The following is a 23,851-nucleotide window of genomic DNA, read 5'->3' as shown; positions in this document are numbered from 1 at the left end:
TATTTATCAATCTCCCTATAGGCCATTTGATATCAATAATTTGATCAATGCTGCACTCCACATCAGTCTGATTGATGTTCGCTCCCATTGTTGGATTTAAAGCCAGATGGGTACACAGTCTTTCAGCTGAATATAGGCTACTGTATGCTGTGTGTTCAGCATGCACTTGAACATGTTCTGTATTCTGGCTGCTGGACCAGCAGCATCACCGCAATGTCAATGTGCTGAATGGGAGGAAACCAGTAGGCTAACCCCAACTTTAAAAAAGCTTCTCCGTTCAGCTCACTGACGGCGTTTGTTAAATATATTATGTCAGGACTTACCAGGTCAGTAGAGTCAGTGGTAGACGTTAAAACGGACGGAATATGGCGCTATGGAGGAATTCCCTTACCGCTGAACCTGAGGTATCAACCTCTCTCTCTCTCTTTCTCTCTCTCGCTCTCTGTCTCTCTCTCTCGCGCGCGCGCTCTCTGTCTCTCTCGCGCGCGCGCGCTCTCTGTCTCTCTCGCGCGCGCTCCCTCTCTCTCTCCGTCGTTGCCTGCAACGCGTTCCCGCTGCTGTGACGTCATGCACAGCGTTGGACGCTCTCCAACGCACGGGACCGCGCAACGGCCAGTGTTCCATAAGTAGGGGCTGAACTTGGGCAAATGAGTTTCAGCCATACGCAGTGATGTAGGCCTAGTGGTGGATAACACTATGACCTCCATAAGTCAACCACCAATATAAACAAAGGTCAAGTACATTTTCAGAAAATCATACATTTATGCTGCCCCCACCCCCTTTAAAAGACACTATGCCCATAGAATTTAAAGTCAGTTTGAAAATACTTAAAACAGTAAAATGACAGTGAAGGCAGCAGTTTGACTGGCACTTGGCAGTCAGACACATTGGCCAGCCATGGGACTGTTGAATTCAACCCCCAGTCTGAATAACAGTTTGTCAGTGTTTATCATGGCAAGGAAGCAAGAAATATCTCTCCAAGCAAAACCATGAAAACACCCTCCAGCTTGTGCTTCATTAAAGGCATCCATATATCCGTATTGAATTATTTCTGAAATTATAAGGGGTTGTAATGAAATCTCCAGGAGATAGATTCTATCAAGAAATTCAATATTTAGAATAGTTAGCGAATAGTAATTTGCTAAGGCGTAATTATATAATGAAATATTCATAAATGAAGATGAGGGCGGATTAATCTATTCATCCTATCTTCATGTGGAAAGACTCTCTCTCTACCTTTCTATTGATTGATCTGTTCTCTCCCTGTGTGTGTGTGCATGTGTGTGTGTGCACATGCATGAATTTCTGTCTATGTGATACACCTAGTAAGCCATCTAATAAGACATGTAAAAGCAAGGAAATCCATTCTCCCACAGTGAACAGGTTGCCGCTGAGAGTGAGAATCAATGATTTATTTCCATTCATTTCATCTCAGACAAAATAAGTATCGCGATATTATATTTTGGATATCACCCATGCCTACTTCACATCCCATTAAATGATCACCACTGACTGGTTACATTCCCCATGCAAACTGCTTCACTCTCTTAGTAAGAAGGTATAGAAGCCCTGAAAATATATATGAGAATATAAGGACTTTCTATGGTCTCAGTACGTAGCTTGTGTCAGAATGACTTGCACAGCTTAGCTCAAGTCACCTCACTTCAATACTGAAAGAGAAAGTGTTACGGAGCCTTGAAAGAATTAGGCTACTACAGACTTAATCCTCTTTGACTTCCATTAATACAATTAGCATTGTTAGTACAGTCCAGGACAGGGAGTCCTTATGGATAGGATGACCTCTGCTTGCCTTGGCTTAAAGCTACACTGACTGTACATTTACCAACACAGAGGGTCTGAGTCATTCGTTCTTTGCGTTGAGCACCTACATAGAAAACAAGGAAAGGATCAAGTATCTCTACGAACCCAGTAATCCCTTAAAATAACCTTATTTACCTTAATCCATGCAAAATCCCTTTAAAATGGGTTAAGGGAGTTATTAATGGAGGAGACCCCATCAAAACGACCTTAAGTACCCCTTAATGTTTGACCGCTTACTTTCAAATTTAATGTAAATTTCAGGGAGACAGAAACTTTCCATTAATAACTCATTAATAACTATGCATGCAAAAGGCATAAAAAAATCCCTTAATTTCTATTGTCTCCACCAACCAACCCATGAATAAATCCCTTAAAAACCCATGATACTAACCTTACTTTTTTAAAGCTATGTTATTTTCAATGGCTAATTAACGTTTATGTAATGAGAAATTAAGGACATTTCAGGCAGAAAATTAAGGGGTTTGGTTCCGTAGTGCACAATTATCCTCCGAGTACATTTTAAATTAGTTTCTTTTTACTTTTCCTTGGGTAGATTTTTTTGCACCAGTAATTTTACTTTTACTTTAATTTCCACTGCAAAAAAAGTCATTTAGTCTATTATTGAGTCCTAAAATCCTAATTTTCTTTAAACAAACAAACAAAATCAGCTACTGGAGTGAGATAATTTGTTGCATACTGGAACATTAGAACACTTGTTTCCAATGCAGTTTCACTTGTTTCAGGAAATGAGCGTCACTGTCTTGAAACAGATCACTGCACTACTATCAAGAAAATGACACTTGATTCTAGAAGTTGATTTGCATCAGAAACAAGTGAAATTATCTCACCACAGTGGCACATCTTTTCACTTATTTTAAGAAAATGAGGATTTTAGGACTCGATATTAGACTGAATGACTTGTTAAGATGGAGATTTTTTGCAGTAGTACTTATATTCGAGCAGTTTCCTTGGAGGAAAGGCAAATTATCTCCGGAGGCAGACCCAGAGGTATGGTAACGACATAGTAGCATATCATAATGTCCCCTAATTCATACAAAGAATCTTAGATCAAATCATTGCAAATTATCAGTACAGACTTTCAAGGTTTTGGCTTCCTTGACAATCATATTAAAGAATCCCATAGGACTTCTACTGGACTCCTGCAGTCTCCAACGCTCTTTTCTTTGTCTGTTTGATTGACAGGTGATCTCTGGGAAGTGCAGTGCAGAAACACTACAGCAATGAGTGCTGAGCACCAAAGATTGAGACAAAATAAAATAACAAGGAACTTGAGGATTTCCAGTTCAAAAGAAAAAATTCAGACCAGCAGGTAAGCAATGTGGACCCTGGACAGACCTGAGGAAGTCAAAACCCAAAGAGCTTGTCCAATGGTGCTCTCTAGTGGAGACAAATTGTTTGTGTATACATTTGATAAGGTTGAGCTCATGATATAGGGGAGAGCGGGATAAGATGGGCCAGTTTTTACTCGAAATGTTATCTTGGCAAGGAAAAATGAGACGGAACTGAAACAAATGCTTCCACCCATATCTCAGGATGTTTGACTTTCAAATTAGCTGGTAAGACTGCAGCAAAAAGAAAGAAAAAAAATGAAAATACAACTTCTTAAAAAAAGTGGTCCCAATTTTCCCCAAGATGGGGGTAAGTTGAAACATACAGTATGTATATATATATATATATATTTATATATATATATAAATATATATATATATATATATAAATATTTTTATTTTATTTTTTTATTTTTTTGTAAAATGTCTCATTCATTCTCATTCTTTTTTTCTGTGAGCTCAACAGAGATGAGTTCTTTGTTTTCATCATATCATTCAGAAGATGATGGCCTCCTGTGAGTTTCAGTCCAGAAAAAACGACTTACACACGCGTTAATTCCATCAATTAACTTGACTCCAGTTGCTTTCCATAGACAGCTGCTATTGGAAGATGATCACTGTGGCACATTTGGGAGGTGTAAAACATCATCATCATTCCTCCAAACTGTCTCCATCCATCTGTCTGTTTATACCCACATTACCCTCCTGCTTTCGCTCTGTCTGATGAACCATCTGCTGGTTTGTCTGACCTGCTCCCCCGCCCCCACCACTAGACTGTCAACCTGTCTGGTTGTTTCTCTATTTGTGCAAAGTCATGCAGGAATATCTATCAGAATGACCTGAAAGCACCAACTTGGAAGTGTTTGTGCAGTTAAACTCGTTTAAAGGCGTCAAGACACCGTGATTGTAGTTTTCTGTAGCTTCCGATCAGCTTTTTCAAACTTAACACGCATGAACTTGGTAATGAAACATCTGACTTCAGTTTTACAGCAAACCAAACATTGCAATGTCAACCACAAACCAGAAATCCAGAAAGTAGTGGTGTCCTGCTATGGTGTTTTATGAGTTGTGATCACAAAATGACTGTTTGTTGGTTTTATTTGAAATTAATCATTCCCCACATTTGATTACCTTGTTGGTGATGTCAGAATTCAGAAAGTCAGAGAAATCTTGAGTGAACAGTATTTTCTAGTAGTATTTACCACCTGAAAGAATCAGAATCCATTGTATTGGCCAAGTAAGTTTACACATAAAGGGAATTGGACTTGGTATGTATTAACAAAATAAAATAAAAATAAACTACTCTTAAAACAAAAATACTTTTTATTTTGGTAGCCTTTTAATAAGTGCATTTCAGTGCATTTGTACTTTAAATTTCACCATTAATTTGCACTATTTTTTAATTAATTAATTAAAAAGTTAGTTAATAGGGAATAGACCTATAGTATATCACTGAATATTTGAATATAGTCACATGATACTTTTAAAAATCTAATTGGGCAGGGTTATTCCACAAAATTGGTAAAAAAAAATAAAAAATTAGTCTTGAACCAAGTGTCTCCCTCCTGAAATAATGGCTCCACGCCTGTAATGTGGGCTTGGGTCTACAATATTTATTGGCCCAATGAATGCAAGTAAGCCTAGCACAATTGTTTTACGGTGTAACGCAAAAGTAATGTAACAAGTAGTGTAACTAATTACTTTTCTTGGGGAGTAATAAAGTAATGCATTACTTTTAAGTAAAGTAGCAAGTAATGTGTAAGTATTCAAACTGGAATTACACGCAGTTTTTTAATTAAGGTTTACAAAACTGTCTTACGACCATAGAACCTCAAACACGAGTACAAATTCCTTACAAAGATTCAAAACTGTGCTTCAAACTTTCAAAACTAGTTGCAACCTTTCACAACTGAGCTTTTAAGCTTTCAGATTGTCAGGCATTTTTCTCCATACATAATAAGTATTGAGTAATATTGTTGTAACTACCTCATCATTGATTTAAGAGAGAAGGAAAGGACCTGTAAGCAAATGTTTCCAAAGTATTACATAGTAATTATTCAGTAATGATTGCACAACTTGCTACATTAATGTAGTACTGTTAGAACGCTAATACTCTTAATATTGTAGACGAGGGCTAAGCACACACTGCCTCTTTAAAGCGGTTCCTTTCTTCTTGTATGAAGCAATGCCTGATAACCCCTCCCTCTTCTTCCTGGTCTCAAATACAGCGAGTTCCATTCTGTCCAGGCATTTCCTTGTTCCCTCCCCTTTCACAGATCTGCCAATTTAAAGATGAGTGTAAACAACATGCTCTGAAGTGCAAGAGCTGACAAGCTCATTCACTGCAGATCAGCAAATGAACGTGAAGAAAAGGAACAGGTTTTTGGTATGGATCGGAGTGCAACTTGTATCTGCTGAGAGAAAGTGAAACTATCTGACATTCACTGTTATTGAAAAGTGAAATGGCGCAGCAAGGAATTCAGCTGGACGGGGCAAAATTCTGCTGTTCGATCTGTCTGGATCTACTGAAGAATCCGGTGACTATTCCTTGTGGTCACAGCTACTGCATGAGCTGTATTAAAAGCTGCTGGGATGAAGAGGATCAGAAGAAAATCCACAGCTGTCCCCAGTGCAGACAGACCTTCATGCCAAGGCCTGTCCTGGTGAAAAACACCATGTTAGCAGAGTTGGTGGAGGAACTGAGGAAGACAGGCCATCAAGCTGCTCCTCCTGATCGCTGCTATGCCGGACCTGGAGATGTGGCTTGTGATTTCTGCACTGTGAGAAAGCTGAAAGCCTTCAAGTCCTGTCTGGTGTGTCTGGCCTCTTACTGTGAGCAGCACCTCCAGCCTCACTATGAATCCTCTACCTTTGAAAAACACAAGCTGGTCGACCCCTCCAAGAAGCTTCAGGAGAACATCTGTTCTCGCCATGACGAGGTGATGAAGGTTTTCTGCCATACTGATCAGCAGTGTATCTGTTATCTCTGCTCCATGGATGAACATAAAGGCCACGACACAGTCTCAGCTGCAGCAGAAAGGACTGATAGGCAGAAAGAGCTTGGGGTGAGTCGGCAAAAAATCCAGCAGAGAATCCAGCATAGAGAGAAAGATGTGAAGGTGCTTCAACGGGAGGTGAAGGCTTTCAGTCGGTCTGCTGATAAAGCAGTGGAGGACAGTGAGAAGATCTTCACTGAGCTGGTCCGGTTCATTGAGAAAAGAAGGTCTGATGTGAAGGAGCAGATCAGATCCCGGCAGAAAGCAGAAGTGAGTCATGCCAAAGAACTTCAGGAAAAGCTGAAGCAGGAGATTGCGGAGCTGAGGAGGAAAGACGCTGAGCTGGAGCAGCTCTCGCACATGGAGGATCACATCCATTTTTTACACAGTTACCCCTCGCTGTCACGTCTCAGTGAATCTACAGACTCACCCAGCACCAATATCCGTCCTCTGCGCTACTTTGAGGATGTGACTGCAGCTGTGTCAGAGGCCAGAGATAAACTACAGGGCATTCTTACAGAGGAATGGCCTAAGATCTCATTGACAGTGGCCGAAGTGGATGTTTTACTGCCACATCCCAAGACCAGAGCTGAATTCTTACAATATTCACGTCAAATCACACTGGATCCAAACACAGCAAACACATATCTGTCATTATCTAAGGGGTACAGCAAAACAACATTCATGGGAAAAGAACAGTTATATGCTAGTCACCCAGACAGATTCGTTCAAAGGTTGCAGGTCCTGAGTAGAGAGGGTCTGACTGGACGTTGTTATTGGGAGGTGGAGTGGAAGGGAACACAAGTTTCAGTAGCAGTCTCATATAAGGATATCAGCAGAACAGGGAATGAGTGTCAATTTGGACGCAATGACAAATATTGGGCATTAGACTGTTACAATAGTTATGACTTCAGACATAACAATATCACAACTCCCATACCAGGCCCTCGGTCCTCCAGAGTAGGAGTGTACCTGGATCACAGGGCAGGTATTCTGTCCTTCTACAGCATCTCTGAAACCATGACTCTCCTCCACAGAGTCCAGACCACATTCACTCAGCCTCTCCATCCTGGATTTTGGCTTCCAGGTTGTATTGGAGACACTGCTGAGTTGTGTAAGCTTAAGTAAACAGAAGGTATTATAGCAGCCAGGGTTAGGGTTAGGTTTGTAAAAAGCTATCCCATGACTACCCCTGTCTCATCCAACGACTGGACAGTTGTCTAGGGAGAACAGCAAATGGAAAAACTTTAATGAACTGGATATACTGTAGATTGAGTCACTATTGTGTTATATCAATCGGTGATAGAGAGTAGCAAAACAGACATTTATTCATATGAAAAAGTAAACTGTTGTATTGTCTATATCTTTGTTGCATATTTGTATTGTTGTTGTAAAATGTTCTATTTTGTTTCCACTGCATGGACCTCAATGGAGCCAGCACCAGAAGTCTTACCTTGAAAGATTAACTTAGACTTAAGCAATTGGATGTGTGAACAAAGTGAACGTTTGCAAAAATGAATAAAGTTTTTTTCCAATAATGAATAAGGTATTTCTTCTATATGAATTCCACAAAGTCTATCAAAGCTGCTAGAGAAAATGTGAACCTAACAAGTATAACTGAGCTGATTTCCCCCCTAAAACACAAAAAAGTGCAATGTTAATATTTAGAGCACATGGAATCAAAACTAAAATGACCAAAGAAGAAACACTAGTGAAGATGGGAAGGATGAAGGACAATCCTGTTGTAAATGTAACTGGTTAAATGTATGAATTAACTGAATATTTAGTTGGAGAGACTGAAAGGACAGTGTGAATGGATAAAATTTGTCAATCAATCTTTTATCCTTGCAACTTTCTTCACTGAAACAGATTTGTCACAGAGGACTAAGATTGCAACCTCCAATTTTTGAATCATTTGTTGCGTTTTAGAACCAAGATTGGGTTTGTGTCTTTTCAATGAAGAATTACAGTAATTAGATAATTTCCAAGTTTGGGTATTGCATAAAATGTCTGAAAAAAGCTTTGTTCAGTCCTGGCACACATATGACGACAGGTTTTGTGTAGTCCTGGACCTGCTGTCATTTCAGATATTGTGATGAAGAATAAACTTAATAAACTTAAAAATGATATGACCTAGTTAACACATTGCCCAGCCACTATCAAAATATTTCACATTGAACTGACCAAAGTCTTGGAATATAGAAACAGAACATGAGAACGTGAATAGAGACCTTTAATAAAATGTAGTGTGAATATCATTGAGGTAATTTTATAAATCAAGGTCCTTGCCTCGTTCCTTTGATATTTATTTCTGCTTGTAATATTCACCACACATTCATTCTTATATATTTCAATTTCAGTTTAGTTTTAGTTAGTTTTCAGTGTGGGTAGTTTTAGCTTTGTTCTATCTATCTATCTATCTATCTATCTATCTATCTATCTATCTATCTATCTATCTATCCAATGTCTGTCCGTCCGTCTATCTGTCCACCTGTCTCTCTGTCTCTCTGTCTCCCTCAACCTGTTCCTCCCTTTCTTCATCCCTCTTTCACTTGTTCACCCCTCCATTAGCCTCATCATGCCCTCATCCTTTGTTTGTGATGTCTCTGGATGCCCATACTCAGATATCACACATAATGGAAAATGGACAAGTGCAGAAAGCAAATACTCACAAATTGAAAAGGAAGCATTGGCTATCATCGGAGATTCATACTTACCACTGATCACAAGCCTCTTTTGGCAATTCTATGCCCTAAGTCTGCAGTTCCCACACTCTCTGCCCTGAGGATGCAAAGATGGGCACTCATACTGATGTCCTACAACTATGAAATGGTATATCGCAAATTATTGGACCTTGCAAAATGCTGATGCGCTGTCAAGGTTACCAAGACCATGCCAAGACAACACTGCAGCAAAGAGCAGCATCTTCCTATGCTCACTAATGGAAGAGTTGCCAATACAGGCCAGTAACAGCACAGAGTACTGGTAGAGACCCGCTACTCAGCAAAGTTAGAGAGCTCACATTGAATGGATGGCCAAACCACATAAGGTATGAGTCACTGAGACCATACTTTACAATAGAAGAGCTATTTGTTGAACAAGGATGCATGCTATGGGGAGTTATTGTACCTGCTGTACAGCGATCAAGGCTACTGAGTGAACTCAAGACAAGACATCCAAGCATCTGCCATATGAAGGCCTTGGCAAGGAGTCATGTTTGGTGGCCCTGTCTGGATAAAGTTAAAGGTATTTCCTGGTTCTAGTAGACAGTCATTCCAAATGGCTAGAGGTTATCCCTACGTCAACTATGACTGCAGCAAAGACCATTGAAGGCTTACACAACATATTTGCCTCTTAAGGATTACCAGAGGAAGTGGTGTACGATAATGGACCCCAGCTCACTTCCAGTAAATTTAAACAGTTCCTGAAGGCTAACGGCATGAAGCAAACCCTGGTACCTGCCTACCATCCAGAATCCAATGGAGCTGCTGAAAGGTCTGTGCAGACTGTCTAATCAGCACTCCCGAAACTGGTGTTTGCAGAGAACATACTGCGGAAATCCGTCTCACTACAACACAGACTGTCAAACTTTTTATTGATGTAGTACTCCACATACAGTTACAGGCTGTACACCTGCAGAGCTGTTCCTTAAGCCGCAGTTGAGGACCAGCTGAATCTTCTCAAGCCTTGTCTGGAAAGGTCAGTTAAAGAAAAGCAAGAGAAACAGAAAGCCTATCAGGAGGGGAACCCAGTGTGAGTCAGACATTTCTGCGAGGGGAAGGAGAAGCGGACTAAAGTTGTTATTGTGAAGTGCCTCGGGCCTGTCAGTTTTTCTTCTGATTCACGATGGCCTAAGAGAGCGCACAGTCCATGCTGATCATCTGATAAGATCTTGTGACAAACCCCAAGAGCACCAGCTCCACAGAGAGGATCTACAGACCACAGCTACAGAACTGCCTCCCGCCGTTCTGTTGGAGACTCAGCACAGCTCTAAGTCTGCTCCTACACCAGCACTCTAGTAATATCTAGAGAAGTGGGGAATGAAATTAGGAAAGCAAGGAAAATGTATAGGAATAAAATAGAAGTACAGTATAGTAGTGATGACCTTCGGGCAGCTTGGCAGGGAATAAAGTCTATGTCCTCTATAAATCAGAATATAGACAATACTAGGAAACCTGTCATTCTGGAAGGGGTCAAGGACCATGACTTGCCTGATGTTTTTAATGTATTTTATTCTCGTTTTGAAAGGCACGATTTTTCGTATAAAAACACTCTGTTAAAACAATCACTCTCCTCGGTCAATTACATTATGATATCAGAGGACTGTGTAGTAAGGTTATTGAAGGGCATCAATATAAGGAAGGCCCCAGGTCCTGATGGCATTTGTGGTCGTACATTGCACCACTGTGCTGAACAGCTTGGTAGTGTCCTTCAACATATTTTTCAAATTTCAGTCGATTCCAGTCAAGTTCCCTGTATTTGGAAATCTTCTTATGTTGTGCCAGTACCTAAGAAAAATAATCCTAAACAGCCTAATGAGTTTAGGCCAGTTGCCCTTACTTCACTCATTATGAAAACATTTGAGAAGATAATTAAAAGCTTGATTCTTAAGGCTACTGAGGGGAAGCTTGACCCTTTACAATTTGCTTACCAGGAAGGTAAAGGTGTTGAGGATGTTAAGCTTTTCATCCTCAACACTCTGTACAAACATTTGGAGAAACCTAAAGCCCACGCTAGACTCTTGTTCGCAGATTTTTCCTCTGCTTTTAATAATATGCAACCTTGTCTTTTAATTGAAAGAGTGATTTCTGATTTTAACTTATCACATCAACTTGTCTTATGGATCTTAGATTTTTTGTCTGACAGACAGCAGAGGGTCATTGTGAATGGCCGTCTCTCGGACACTATTGTTACATGTACGGGTTTGCCTCAAGGATGTGTTTTATCACCTCTACTCTATATTATGTACACTGACAGCTGCAGAAGCTGTAGAGATGGCAACTTCTTTGTTAAGTTTTCTGATGATACGGCACTGTTATCTCTCCTTCAGGGTCCAGAACTTGACCATGGTTCGGCTCTCCCTGCTTTTATAAAATGGTGCAATGACAACTTTTTGGAGTTAAATGTATCTAAAACTAAAGAACTGATAATTGATTTTAGACAGGCAAAGATGCTGTCATAGAGAGTGACATAGATGGGGAGAAGATTGAAATTGTTGACTACAAATATCTGGGCATGGTGTTTGACAACCAACTTAAGTGGGATGTAAATACTGAAACGATTGTCAAACGGGGCCAGCAGAGGGTACATCTCCTTAGGAAGTTGAACTCCTCTGTTAGTACAGTGATTCTGAGTCATTTTTATCAATCTTTTATTGAAAGCCTTTTAACATTTTCTTTTATCTGTTGGTTCAATTGCTTGTCACTTCAGGACAGAAACAGTCTGAATAATATTGTGAAAATCTGCTCCAAGATTTTTGGAACTAAGCAGAGAAACTTGGGCTCTTTTTGTGCCCAACAAATTTTGAGGAAAACACAGAGTATACTGGGTCTTTCAGAGCACATCTTGGCATGTGAATTTTCACTGTTGCCATCAGGGCGTCGGTATGCCTTACCTGCTCATAAAAACAATCGCTTTTCCAAGTCCTTTATCCCCTCTGCTGTCCGGCTGCTCAATACCTTATAGCACTTTTTTTGTTTGTGTGCATTACATTTATTTATTTATTCTATTTTTATTTATTAACAGAGCTAGGAGGTCTCACACATAGCTGCCCCCCCTTTTTTTTTACTCAATGTATGTATATGTATGTACATGTATTGTGAGTGTATTGTTAGGTGTTGCTGCGAGCTGTCATATGCAATTGCCCTTTTAGGGATTAATAAAGTTGTCTTGAATCTTGAACCTTGAACAGCTCCCCAGCACACCAGTTCAAGTCCTGCCAGCTCACCACAACCTGCAGGTCAGTCGAGAGCGAGTGCGCATACCACCCCAAAGGCTGAATTTGTGAAATAGTTAGGACCCAAGGTACAAGGCTGTGGCACAGTGGATCAGTGGTTAGTACTGTTGCCTCAGAACAAGCAGGTTGTGGGTTTGAATCTCTGCCCCGGTCTTTTCTATGTGGAGTTTGCATGTTCTCCCTGTGTTTGCGTGGGTTTTCTCCCCCAGTCCAAAGACATGCAGCTCAGATGAACTGAAGACTCTAAATTGCCCATAGGCATGAATGTGTAGTATATAGTGATGTATGTATGCTTTTTGAGATATATGTTTGAGATGCTTGCGATAAAGGGCTATACAAATAAACATGACTTGACAAGACAATGGCAGAATAATCCCTTTGATTTGGTGTGCAAGGGCAGAGCAGTCTACCTCTCCCTTGGTAGTTAAGAAGAAAAAGTGACTGTTGGTAACACTTGGGACATTTTGTTATGGAGCTAATAGAAAGAAAAAAAGAAAATGCATATATGTATTTGGACTAAACTTTAAAAAAAAAAGTTAAAGTAAGTGTTCAGTGTTAAGATAAGGCATATATGTTTATTTGAAAAAGGGGGAATGTATGTATTTAGATAATTGCCAGTACAATAGCACCACCTACTGGAATGTATAAGTAACAACACTATATATAGAGAGGCATGTGAGTGTATTCTGAGAGTTGACGTGATTAAATCAACCAGCCTCTGTGTTCGGTCTGTCTAATTCACTGAGTAAGTGCTTCCAAGATATTACACCTTTAAATATATATAGGACTCTTATCTATAGCCTACAGTATGCACATGGTTCTCTGTTGGAACCTGACTAATTGCACTGATGGGAAGCTATGGAAATCAGCAGTACAGAGAAAACAAGAAATATACGGGTCCAGAGAATATTGCACCAGATTATATATATTGCAGAGTATACTATCCAGCCAGAACAGAGTTGAGTATTTAAAAACTGACTATGTCAGTAGGTGCGGATCTATCTATCTATCTATCTAAACCGATGTTTAGTCATATACATATCTTTACTCACATAAATCATGTCTAGTCTTAAATCCAGTGTTTACTCATATAAATCTATTTCGTCATACGTTTAGTACATCAAATGTTTATGTATGCAGGATGTGATGTCAGGCCACTCGGCTGAAACGGAAGTGGCCCTAACTTGTAAACAGACCAGACGACAGACGGTAGAGCATCATCCATCTTCTCCGACTAAGAAAGGAAAACATCACAACCCATCATGGGGGCCGTTCTCGGATTGTGCTCCATGGCGAGTTGGGTAATTATCTTGTGTCTTTGTGTCGAAACTGATGTTGGGTGTTAATATTTGAACATTTTTATTAAACTGTTCCGTATCCATTAGCGCTGTCATGACTGCGCAACAACACAAAGCGGCAGGCCGGGGTGGTTCCCTATGGCGCAGTGTTTCTACCAGCAAACATAACGTTCATTACCTGTTCATCTATATAATCCCGACGCCAGGATTTTGATAGTTAAGATGTGTATTGGTTCAGTTTCTAACCATAGAGCTAACGTTGTACTGATATATTGTCTTTGTTTCTTTAAGATCAAAAGATAACGGAAATGTCTCGGGCCTCGCTATTTTCGGTTCGATGTACTGACCTGGTTTTTCAAAATCAAAAACAAGTCTAAAAGAAGATATTTGATTTGGCATCTTAAATGTTTGGTAGCTACCTGTTTTGGTAAACATGCAGCTGTCGGTGTCAGTGATTTAAATGAAGCTGGACACTGTTGCAACACTGCAGCTTTGAAAACAGACTCAAATATCTGCTGCTACAGCACTCAGTCCTGATTGCGAAATGTGGGTCTGGGTCAGTCTAATGGAAGGTAGACTGCCAAAGGAGAAACATCAACAGACTAGTAATTATCTAGACTCGGAGGCTTGTCAAGCTAACCAACAGCCCCGAGACGTCTTGTTTTTATTGTATGGAGTAAACGGTGTGCCAGACTCCTTTCAAAGCTCTGTTAGTTAAATGCTGGCTTGCTTAGAGATGTTTACCTGCTATAATACTGAAGACGTTTTATGAATTTAGGATTTTCTGGTAAATTCGGCATACAAGAATTTCACCTTTTCAAATTGAAAAGGTTGTATTTTGATGGAAGAATTTAGTCGAACCAGTTATTAAAACAGAATAAACACGGAACATACGAGCACGGAACGCATTGGGCCTAAATACACAGAACTAGATAGACTCGTGTCGTTTTATTGCTGGCTTATTAGTTTTTGGAGATGTAAGTAGTAGCCAGTACAATTACTGCTAGCTATTTCTAGAAGGGTATTTCTTAATGTGTGTATGCTAGTGCCACTAGTGTACAGCCAAGATGGCCACTGTCTAGTGTATTCTTAGGACAGATTTGGCTTCTATTTCAGCTAATCTCTTGGCAGTATAAAACATAAAGCCCAGTGATGTAGTGTTAAATTAAGCCAAACGGCCACCAATATCAACAAAATGAATTAATTTACAGAGAAGCTTTAATTTATGCCATACCATGTATCATTTATGTTTGATACTACTTACTATGATGCATACTATACGTTTGCATCAAGATTTATGTCTGTATATAATGGTTATCTCACTAGCCATTCACTCAGCAATCGATGCTGACTTTATTGTATATTTTGTCATAATGTTTATGTTTCAGTGAGTCTGTTTAGCAAACTTAGCAAAACTGTGCTGTGGCTTGCAAGTCAGACTGTAATAAGAGATTGTGAGACCTGGGCAGGGTCCCACGTCAGTTGATTGAAGAATTATTAATATTCTTTACCAAAAAAGTAGAGGATATGTGTCATGGGTTATATCGCTGCTAACCCAAACTCTTGATTTTACTACTTTGCTGTAGTGTCTAAACCTCTGCAGACTGGCATATTTCTCTGAAAAATGAAATATTGTTCTGAAAAATGAATACTAATTATTTTGGCTGGTGAAAAATATTTGTGGCATTTACCAGCTCTTGGCAGCTCTTAACAAAAAAGGTTAATTTCAGATACACGTTCGAGTTTCTTCAAAATTGCCAAAATTGTCTAGAGGTGCAGCTGCAAGTCGAAACAAGATTGACATATTTGTTGCTGATTGGCCCAGAGGAGGATCGCATCACAGATAAGAATGGCGTGACGTTTCAAATGGGCCACGCCTACAAAGTACGGTACAAGTGCGAAACTCTATTCAATTTCTATGGGCAAAACAAAAAAGTGACATTTTCTCTGCTTGCTTTTTCTGTGTTCTAATAATTTGCCCATAACCTTTTCATGTCTGTCACAACTGCTTGACCATTATAATTGAATTATCTGGAAGTCGCAAAATGCTAACAAGCTAGCAAACTTCCGTTCAAGAGAGGAGTCATGTTAGCATTCTGACACGAAAAGAAAAAACATTTTAATGATCTTTCTGTTGTTTGACAACTGTGAAAAGGTAACGACAAAATCCTTATAGGCTACATTTGACATAAATTAGGCTATTAGACCACAGACAAAGCAACCACAGAAAATGTCGATTTATTGTTTTGCTCATAGAAATTGAGTAGGGTTTCGCACTTGTACCGCACTTTGTAGGCGTGGCCTTTTTGCTGCGTCATCACCATCCTTATATATTGGTGGGGGACGAGATGTTTACTGTTGCCTTGTTTAAAAACTAGCAGCCATTGTGGCCAGCCATGGATGGTCATACTGCTGTATTGATGGTTTCTTATTATTGATCTCATATTGGTAATAATAGACCTCTGCCAATTTGCCTCATAAGTCAGGTGACTCGCTGTATTCCTTTCTTGAACTGTTTCCATTCTCCCGTGCCTCCAGATCCCCTGCCTCTGTGGCAGCGCCCCCTGCCTGCTGTGCCGGTGCTGTCCCAGCGGAAACAACTCCACCGTGACTCGCCTCATCTATGCCTTCTTCTTGCTGCTGGGAGTGGGCATTGCCTGCATCATGCTGATGCCTGGCATGGAGGGGCAGCTCAAGAAGGTAAATGCCAATATAATGTATTGTATAACACAGAGAGGAATATGAGAGTATGAGAAAAGACAAGATGGGAAATATTACAGGGCCTGTATTTGTGCCCAGGATGTCGCGTCAATATTAGGTCAGTATTTCTTTTTATCTAAACTTCAAGAACAAATACTCATTTACAATAGTACTTCTATGTCAGTCTTATAATGCTGTTTCACTAGTAAAGGTGTGGAATAGCAATACATGTGTGCTTAATTGCTCACTCTTGGTTGCTCTTCTCACCTTTTCTTTCTCATCCTTGGACATCTCAGCACTTGGGGATGGAGAGACGTCGTCCATTCGTTTTGTAATCACTCCTCAGGTTTAAATATTGCGTCTTTCTTCTTTCTCCCCTGTGGAACCCAGGAGTCTTTCTTTTGAAAGAGTGAGGATCTTGTCAGTTGTATTTCTCAAATAACCTTCGCTCGGTTTTAAAGCTGCACTAGGCAGTTTCGCACGTTGACAGCCTCAAACAGCAGCTTTGTTGCTCGGCAAATCCTGTGAGGTGACGTCAGTAAACATCTTTGTCTTTTGCTGCGTTACAGAAAGTTGGAAAGTCAGAAATTCAGACTTCCCACTAGGAAAAATGCAACGGAACGGCCCTTCAAATCGGAATTCCAAGTAAATAAGATTTCTCAACCGCAAGGTTTCTGAGATGCAGTTGTCTGACGTCACATCAACCTGGTGGCATACACTGTAAACGCTACACAGCATTAATCGAAAGAAAATTGTGACATGAACTACTTAAGTTTCCACATCGCATGAGGCTACAATTATTTTATGTGGGTACTCAAAATGGACTCCTAAACATGGTATTCTAGTGTTGAGCGTGATTTCTGGCCTATAAATTAAGTTGAAGAAAAAAAAACCTTTCATTATATTCAAACACAGCAAATCTTAAGCAACAACATTAGTTTTTTATTAAAAGGTTTTGTGTTTGCTGAAAAAGCTAAAGTATTTAAAAATATGCCAATATACTGTATTGCAGTTAATATCACAATTGCAATATTTAGCAAAATAATCGCACTATGACTAGGCTATTTGTCAGTGTAGCGCAGCCCTACAAAACACTTCTGTGGTAAATGGCTGAACATTTATATAAATTTGAAATGTGACGTTGCAGCCGCAGTTGCTAATGCTAACTAGCTAACGTTAAATATCATTGACATAACATTAGTTGTTGCATGGGGAACAGTATTTTTATGTTGTGTCTTGTGGGCACACGTTTCTTCCCTGGTTTTTCCAAGCTGAACACACAGAGTTTGAAATTCAGACGCACCACACTTCCAACTTTGAATGGAACGCAGCTTTAGTGTCTGGTTGGGGCGGAGGCGGTGAAGAGATTCAGTCATCGTTTGTGAATCCAGCTTTTGGAGACACTTTTGCATTGCTCTCTTTAAGCTTTGATTTGTCACTTTCTGTATATCCATGGAACTATCCGAATTGCATTTATTACTTGCATTTATTTGCATTATTTGCTCTATCTCTATTGTCCCTGTTGTTGTATATTATGTTCACTACCTTTATTCTATGTTAGTAGCTATTTCCGTTACTTCTTTATTACCTGAACTTGACATACCTGTACTTTACTTCTTTGGCATTGTCTGTCAATTGCTGCTGTGGCACCTGAATTTCCCCAAGGGGATCAATAAAGTGCTGTGTTATCTTATCTTATATTATCTTATCTTTCTGTGTGGAGAAGATTTCCCACCATTGACCATACTTGACATCAGAATTAAGTTTGGTATAATAAGGTGAATCTACGGCGTCTCAATTAGTAGGGACAAGACATTCTTCTCAGTTGCTGCCCAAATGTTGCCTGGTGCAACCCTAAATCTTCCTCTCCTGCAGATCCCAGGGTTTTGTGAAGGAGGGACGGGCTCGTCTATCCCCGGTGTGGAGGGTCACGTGAACTGCGACGTGCTGGTCGGCTACAAGGCCGTGTACCGCGTCTGCTTCGGCATGGCCATGTTCTTCCTGCTCTTCTCTCTGCTCATGATCAAAGTCAAGAGCAGTCAGGACCCGCGAGCTTCGCTACACAACGGGTAAGTCCACCGTAGATACACATCCCTACAGTTTATTACATATTTATTGCAGAATCGATACAATGAATACAATACACTGAACCTGAATTGATTCTCATGAGATATTTTGATCTGATTCCACGCAAGTATGCATGAATATGTTTTTATTATAGTTGCTATCCTGGGTTTCAGTGGAGATTTTTGGTGGCTCATGATGCTATTTCAAAGGCTTTTCTACCCTGACAAGAATACATTATGTGTGAAACACTAAGGACAGGTATTTTTTAACATGAAAATTATTAAAAATTTAAGACATTGGCACAAAGTATTGTCTATTGGCAGCTTCAATCCAAAAAATGTCAGTATTGTTATTGGTCTTCAAAAAACCATGTCAGCCAGATCAAGGTCACTATTTGACGCTTATATTCTCATCTCTTTAGATTTTGGTTCTTTAAATTTGCTGCAGCTGCTGCCATCACCATCGGCGCCTTCTTCATCCCAGAGGGTCCCTTCACTACTGGTAATTATTGTTGTCCTCCTCATCTCTTCTGTGACATTTCGCAGAATATAAGAATACAGAAGGTTACACAGGTTATCTGCTTAAAAAGTCTTACAATTTCTAAATGTGAGGCCTTTAAAATGTATTAAAATGTCTTAAATCCAGTTATTACAGGTCATATTTTTTTCACCATGCAATGACAGGTTTCTTGGCACTGCATGCCCACTTTTAGATTAATACAGAACAGGGTTAGTAGTACAATATGCAATTTACAATTCATTTCCTGATGTCCTTTTTCATAAACTGCCCATTTATTTTAGAACTTTGATTTGCTGTTTCAATCGGAAATAGGTTGTGTTTGATTTTTTGACTTTGTTTCTTTGTTTTGGTCTTTAAATTGGTCTTAAATTCAATTCCAGGTAGAAATAAAAAGGTCTTAAAACGTCTTAGGTTTGGCTTTCTGAAACTTGCAGATGACTGTTCTAAAACCTGTCCTGTTCCCACAGTGTGGTTCTATATGGGCATGGCTGGGGCCTTCTGTTTCATCCTCATCCAGCTTGTCTTACTCATCGACTTCGCCCATTCCTGGAACGAGTCCTGGGTTGAGAAGATGGAGGAGGGCAACTCCCGCTGCTGGTACGCAGGTACGGTAACAGCGCTATGGTCAAGAGTATGAAAATGGAGAACTTGATAATTTGATAAGTGAAAACTAGCTTAGTGTTAATCGCATGGTTGTCAGCTGTGAGCGTCTTGGCAAGTAATGGAATACAGTCTTCCAAATCTAACCAGACAAAGCAATTTTTAACCAGTGACTATACCTATCTATTGAAACAGAAAATGACAACATGGCTGCCATATTCACGTGCTTACCCCATCAGATAGTTGACCGAATATGCTGCTGACTCAGCATCTTCAAATTTGATCATTTTCACATCCAAAAAATTCCAAATATTCCCCCAGAATTGTATTATTGTCAAGGTGGAACGGCCTCAGCTTAAGCATTTAGACCATGGCACATTTAAACTCTCCATTTAAAACCCATGATTATGGCGATAATGATACTATATTATGCAAAATTCAATCAAAACCTAATCAATTAATGTTAAGGCTTTCCTATAGATAACCAGTGTAGTATTGGTCAATTCTTAATAAAAGGCTCATATCAACCCCATATACACTGTTCGTCAAAAGTTTGGACACACCTGATTGAATGTGCTATGTTTTTCATTATCTTAAAGCCATTTTGATTTAAAGGCTTCTGCTTAAATGCTTGAAATTAGTTTCTTAGACAAATATAAATAGTGAAGTTAATGCCTTTGTATGAATTTCTTTCCAAAGCCTTTGCCTTTCCATCAAGGCAAAGGGCGGCTACTTTAAATAATCTAAAATATAAGATAGTTTTAATTTGTTTAACACTTTTTTTGGTCACTGCATAATTCCATTTGTGTTATTTTATAGTTTTGATGTCTTTACTATTATTCTAAAATGTGTAAAATAGTAAAAATACAGAAAAATGTGGTGTCCCCAAACTTTTTGTTGATTTGCCAAGCTGATCTATATTGACCTTTGACCTTTGTCCCTCTGCAGCTCTGTTGTCAGCCACCACAGTGAACTACGTGCTGTCTCTGGTTTCCCTGGTCATGTTCTATGTCTACTACACCCACTCTGACGGCTGCACCGAGAACAAGGCCTTCATCAGCGTCAACATGCTGCTCTGCATCGGCGCCTCCGTCCTGTCCATCTTGCCTCAGATCCAGGTTAACACCGGCTGCACTCTGGGACTTTTACATATAGAGTTATGATAGAGATGTGCTTGGGAAAGGCAGAATGATCACAATGCTGAGCAAACTGGCATCTAGTGGCCAAATAACATTCTGTGTTCAACAAAACCCTGAAAGCCAGATAAATCTGTTCTGCTAAAGCATGATGTTTTCTGTGTGAAGGAATCCCAACCCAGGTCTGGCTTGCTGCAGTCTTCCCTGGTCACCCTGTACACCATGTACCTGACCTGGTCTGCCATGACCAACGAGCCTGGTAAGATGCCAGTCACACAATGTACAATGTCTGAAGGATGTGGGATATAAGACATAAGCAGATTGAGCTATACGTGTCACTTTTCTAGCCATTCAAATGAACAGATGTAAAGTTCTAAGAGTCTGTACAGACTATGACTTTCCTGCTCATGTTCCACAGACAGGAAGTGTAACCCGAGCCTTCTGGGTATTATCGGGCTGAACAGCACCGGTCCCGCCGGTCAGGACCACGTGGTCCAGTGGTGGGATGCCCAGGGCATCGTGGGATTGATCCTCTTCCTCATGTGTGTCCTCTACTCCAGGTGAGGAAGCGCTTTTCCACTTCCTTCTCCAATGATCTACTTCACAAGTCAAGAAGAACCTCATATCTCTGTAACCAAATAATAATTACATTACCTGTGTATTACTAATAACATTACCAGTATGTTACTAATGAGCTGCTCTTGTTTCCTAGCATTGTCTGGCGTCAACATGATAGGAAACATACGTTATGATTCGATGCGCGATATGGGGTTCTCGATTCAATACAACCACGATACAATGTAATATAGAAAAGTTCAGTGCAGAGGTGTGACCAAGTCAACTTTGCTTGAGTCCCAAGTCAGTCTCAAGTCTTGAGGCACAAGGCTCAAGTCAAGTCCCAAGTCTAAATGTAGATTACCAAGTCAAGTCCAAGTCAAGTCCATGTCATTAATGTCAAGTCTCAAGTCTAAATGTAGAACAGCAAGTCAACTCAGAGTCCAGTATCAATTTAATATCTTAAAGAAAACTAAATATCTAGGACTTTTCAATGCAATATGGTTTTAATAGGATAAAAACTTGGTAAGAGCATCATGAGTTTGATTTCTATAATCAGTTTCAACTTCAATAAATTCAATCATTCCATACAAATTCAGAAAACAGAATTTGTCGTCTGCTGGAACAAATCTCATCACTTTCAATCTAAGTCATTTACACAAACACAAGATCTCAAGTCAAGACTTTAGAAACTTTTCCACTCATCAAAGTACAAGTCAAAGTCAAGTCCCAAGTCACCAGAACCCAAGTCAAGTCTCAAGTCTTCATGCATCAAGTCAAGTCTCAAGCAATTAAAACTGTGACTCGAGTCCAAATCATGTGACTCGAGTCCCCACCTCTGGTTCAATGACAACATGACTCTTTCCTTACACTTCTTTGTTTTTCTCGCGCGCCAGCATCCGCAACTCGTCCAACGCCCAGGTCAACAAGCTGACGCTGACCAGCGACGAGTCGGCGTTGATCGAGGACGGGCCCCAGAGTGACAACTTCGACGAGGGCGACGGCCCCAACCGAGCCGTGGACAACGAGAAGGATGGGGTCACCTACTCCTACTCCTTCTTCCACTTCATGCTGTTCCTGGCGTCGCTCTACATCATGATGACCCTCACCAACTGGTACAGGTAGGCAGGCTCGGCCCGATGTTAGATATTATCGAATATCGCGATATTTCGTGATATTCCCCCTCAAGCTTTTGAACTTATAGTTGAAGCTGCTTGATGTTTGTCTTCTGTTCCTTTCGTCCAGCCCCGACTCCACCTACGAGACGATGACCAGCAAGTGGCCATCGGTCTGGGTGAAGATCTCCTCCAGCTGGATCTGCATCGCCCTCTACGTCTGGACGCTGGTCGCCCCGCTGGTCCTGGTCAACAGAGACTTTGACTGAAACGCCCCGTTCGCGCCATACACAATTTCATCACCTGTTTCACCCATTTTTTTTTGTTTTCGAAAAGTGAAGTGAGCAAAACAATAGCTAAAAAAAAAAAAAAACAGGTAGGTGAATTTGTTCTGGCTCGTAGTTCTAGCTTTACCCTTCATCTGTTACCGCCGGACGGGCCGGGGCTGCGTTCAGGGCAGGCGGAAGGTTTCAGGACCGTTTGGTAGTAGAGATTTGGTGGCTTTTCTGCAGGTTCCACGCCACGTTCAAGCTCGGTCATCTTAGCCAACAGTTGAAGGGAGCGGGGGCAAAGAACGGGGGAAGAGAGAATCAACAAGGCCGGTTTTAAATGACAATTTTCAATCTGCAACATCTCTGAAAGGTCTCTCAGCCCTGAGCGCAGCCCAGTCTCTTCTCATCATTTGATAGAATGTAATTGTGAATTCCTCAGCAGCCCGTTGTCATGGTGATCCATGCTGTTGCCATTGTAAATATACTGTATGCGCATTCCTAGTGGATTACCCGTCCCACCATCCTTTCACGTTTGATTATTTTTTCTTTCTATATAAACACAGCTGCATGCTTTTGCTTTGAAACTCGGTGTTACATTAACAGTAGCTGGTTCTGAAGCTTCTACAAGGATGGTTGCCGACGAAGCAGTTTGATGTTTTGTTCAGTGTAGCATCTAACGGGCTGAGATTTTTATGACTGCAGGATTATTTATGAGAAGGAATCAATGTTACGTGTAAAATACAGGGGAAAAGCCTTTTATTCTGCTCTTGTCAACTTTCAGTTGTGTACAAACATGATTCTAGCTGTGGTATTTAGGATTAGAAATTAACCTAGAAAAGCAACTCATAGTTCACTGACTAGTACAATCAACAAGCATGGGCAACTTGGGATGTAGTGTTTTGCATGATATAGTGATCTGCTATTATGTATTTAAGTTTTGCTTTTTGTTAAAGAAATGGCTGCACTCCCATTTTGCAGCTTGTACACACCTCAGTCGTTACATATTTAACATATTTAAATTGGTTTCGTGTTTGTTGGTTATGATTTGCACTGGAGTTTGATCTTACCTGTAAAACAATGATTGTTTGAAAAGTCGTGGATAAGTTATTTTGTAGTCTTCAAACATCAGTAGTGTTTCTCACGGACTGACCAGAGATGTATTATAATAAGTTTGTCGGAATTGTCTCACCCCTGCTTTTACCCTAGAGTTATTTGCCTTTTGACATGTAAAAGTGCATTGTAACATGTGTAATAAAACAGACAAAATGGAAACCAAGTCTGTTTTGTGTCTTGCCTCTGCATCATGATGTACTGTATGTTTTTTAAGTATGTGGGCCATGTTCTTAGAAGGTAAGTAGGTTGTGACTTCTGTACTGGGCAGTAAGACCTTTTTAATTCTACAAGGACTTCAATTTCTGATTGAATATAGCTAATGAGACGTTAAACTAAACAGGCAGAATAAGAAAA

General features: G+C 40.2%; 2 protein-coding genes across 3 annotated transcripts; both read left to right on the top strand.

Moving 5' to 3' along the window:
• Positions 1–5,629: 5,629 nt before the first annotated feature.
• LOC139913282 (tripartite motif-containing protein 16-like) lies at positions 5,630–7,659 on the top strand. Its single transcript, XM_071901247.2, has one exon. The coding sequence runs from the start codon at positions 5,633–5,635 to the stop codon at positions 7,292–7,294; it is 1,662 nt and encodes a 553-aa protein (XP_071757348.1). The 5' UTR covers positions 5,630–5,632; the 3' UTR covers positions 7,295–7,659.
• Positions 7,660–13,297: 5,638 nt separating this feature from the next.
• Positions 13,298–23,650, top strand: serinc1 (serine incorporator 1). 2 transcript variants are annotated; one of them, XM_071901244.2, is made up of 10 exons: positions 13,298–13,423; positions 15,959–16,120; positions 17,996–18,189; positions 18,609–18,688; positions 19,174–19,311; positions 20,255–20,424; positions 20,611–20,701; positions 20,861–21,002; positions 21,894–22,118; positions 22,243–23,650. In XM_071901244.2, exons 1-10 carry the CDS (start codon positions 13,385–13,387, stop codon positions 22,379–22,381), a joined length of 1,380 nt encoding a protein of 459 aa, XP_071757345.1. In that variant the 5' UTR covers positions 13,298–13,384; the 3' UTR covers positions 22,382–23,650. The 2 variants fall into 2 exon arrangements, with proteins under 2 accessions (XP_071757345.1, XP_071757346.1); XM_071901245.2 differs by having other exon boundaries at positions 13,306–13,414.
• The last annotated feature ends 201 nt before the right edge of the window (positions 23,651–23,851 follow it).

The sequence above is a fragment of the Centroberyx gerrardi genome, chromosome 18, assembly GCF_048128805.1.
Source record: "Centroberyx gerrardi isolate f3 chromosome 18, fCenGer3.hap1.cur.20231027, whole genome shotgun sequence".
Classification (NCBI taxonomy): domain Eukaryota; kingdom Metazoa; phylum Chordata; class Actinopteri; order Beryciformes; family Berycidae; genus Centroberyx; species Centroberyx gerrardi.
Note: the sequence above shows the minus strand (reverse complement) of the source record. Positions and strands in the feature narration are given on the sequence as shown.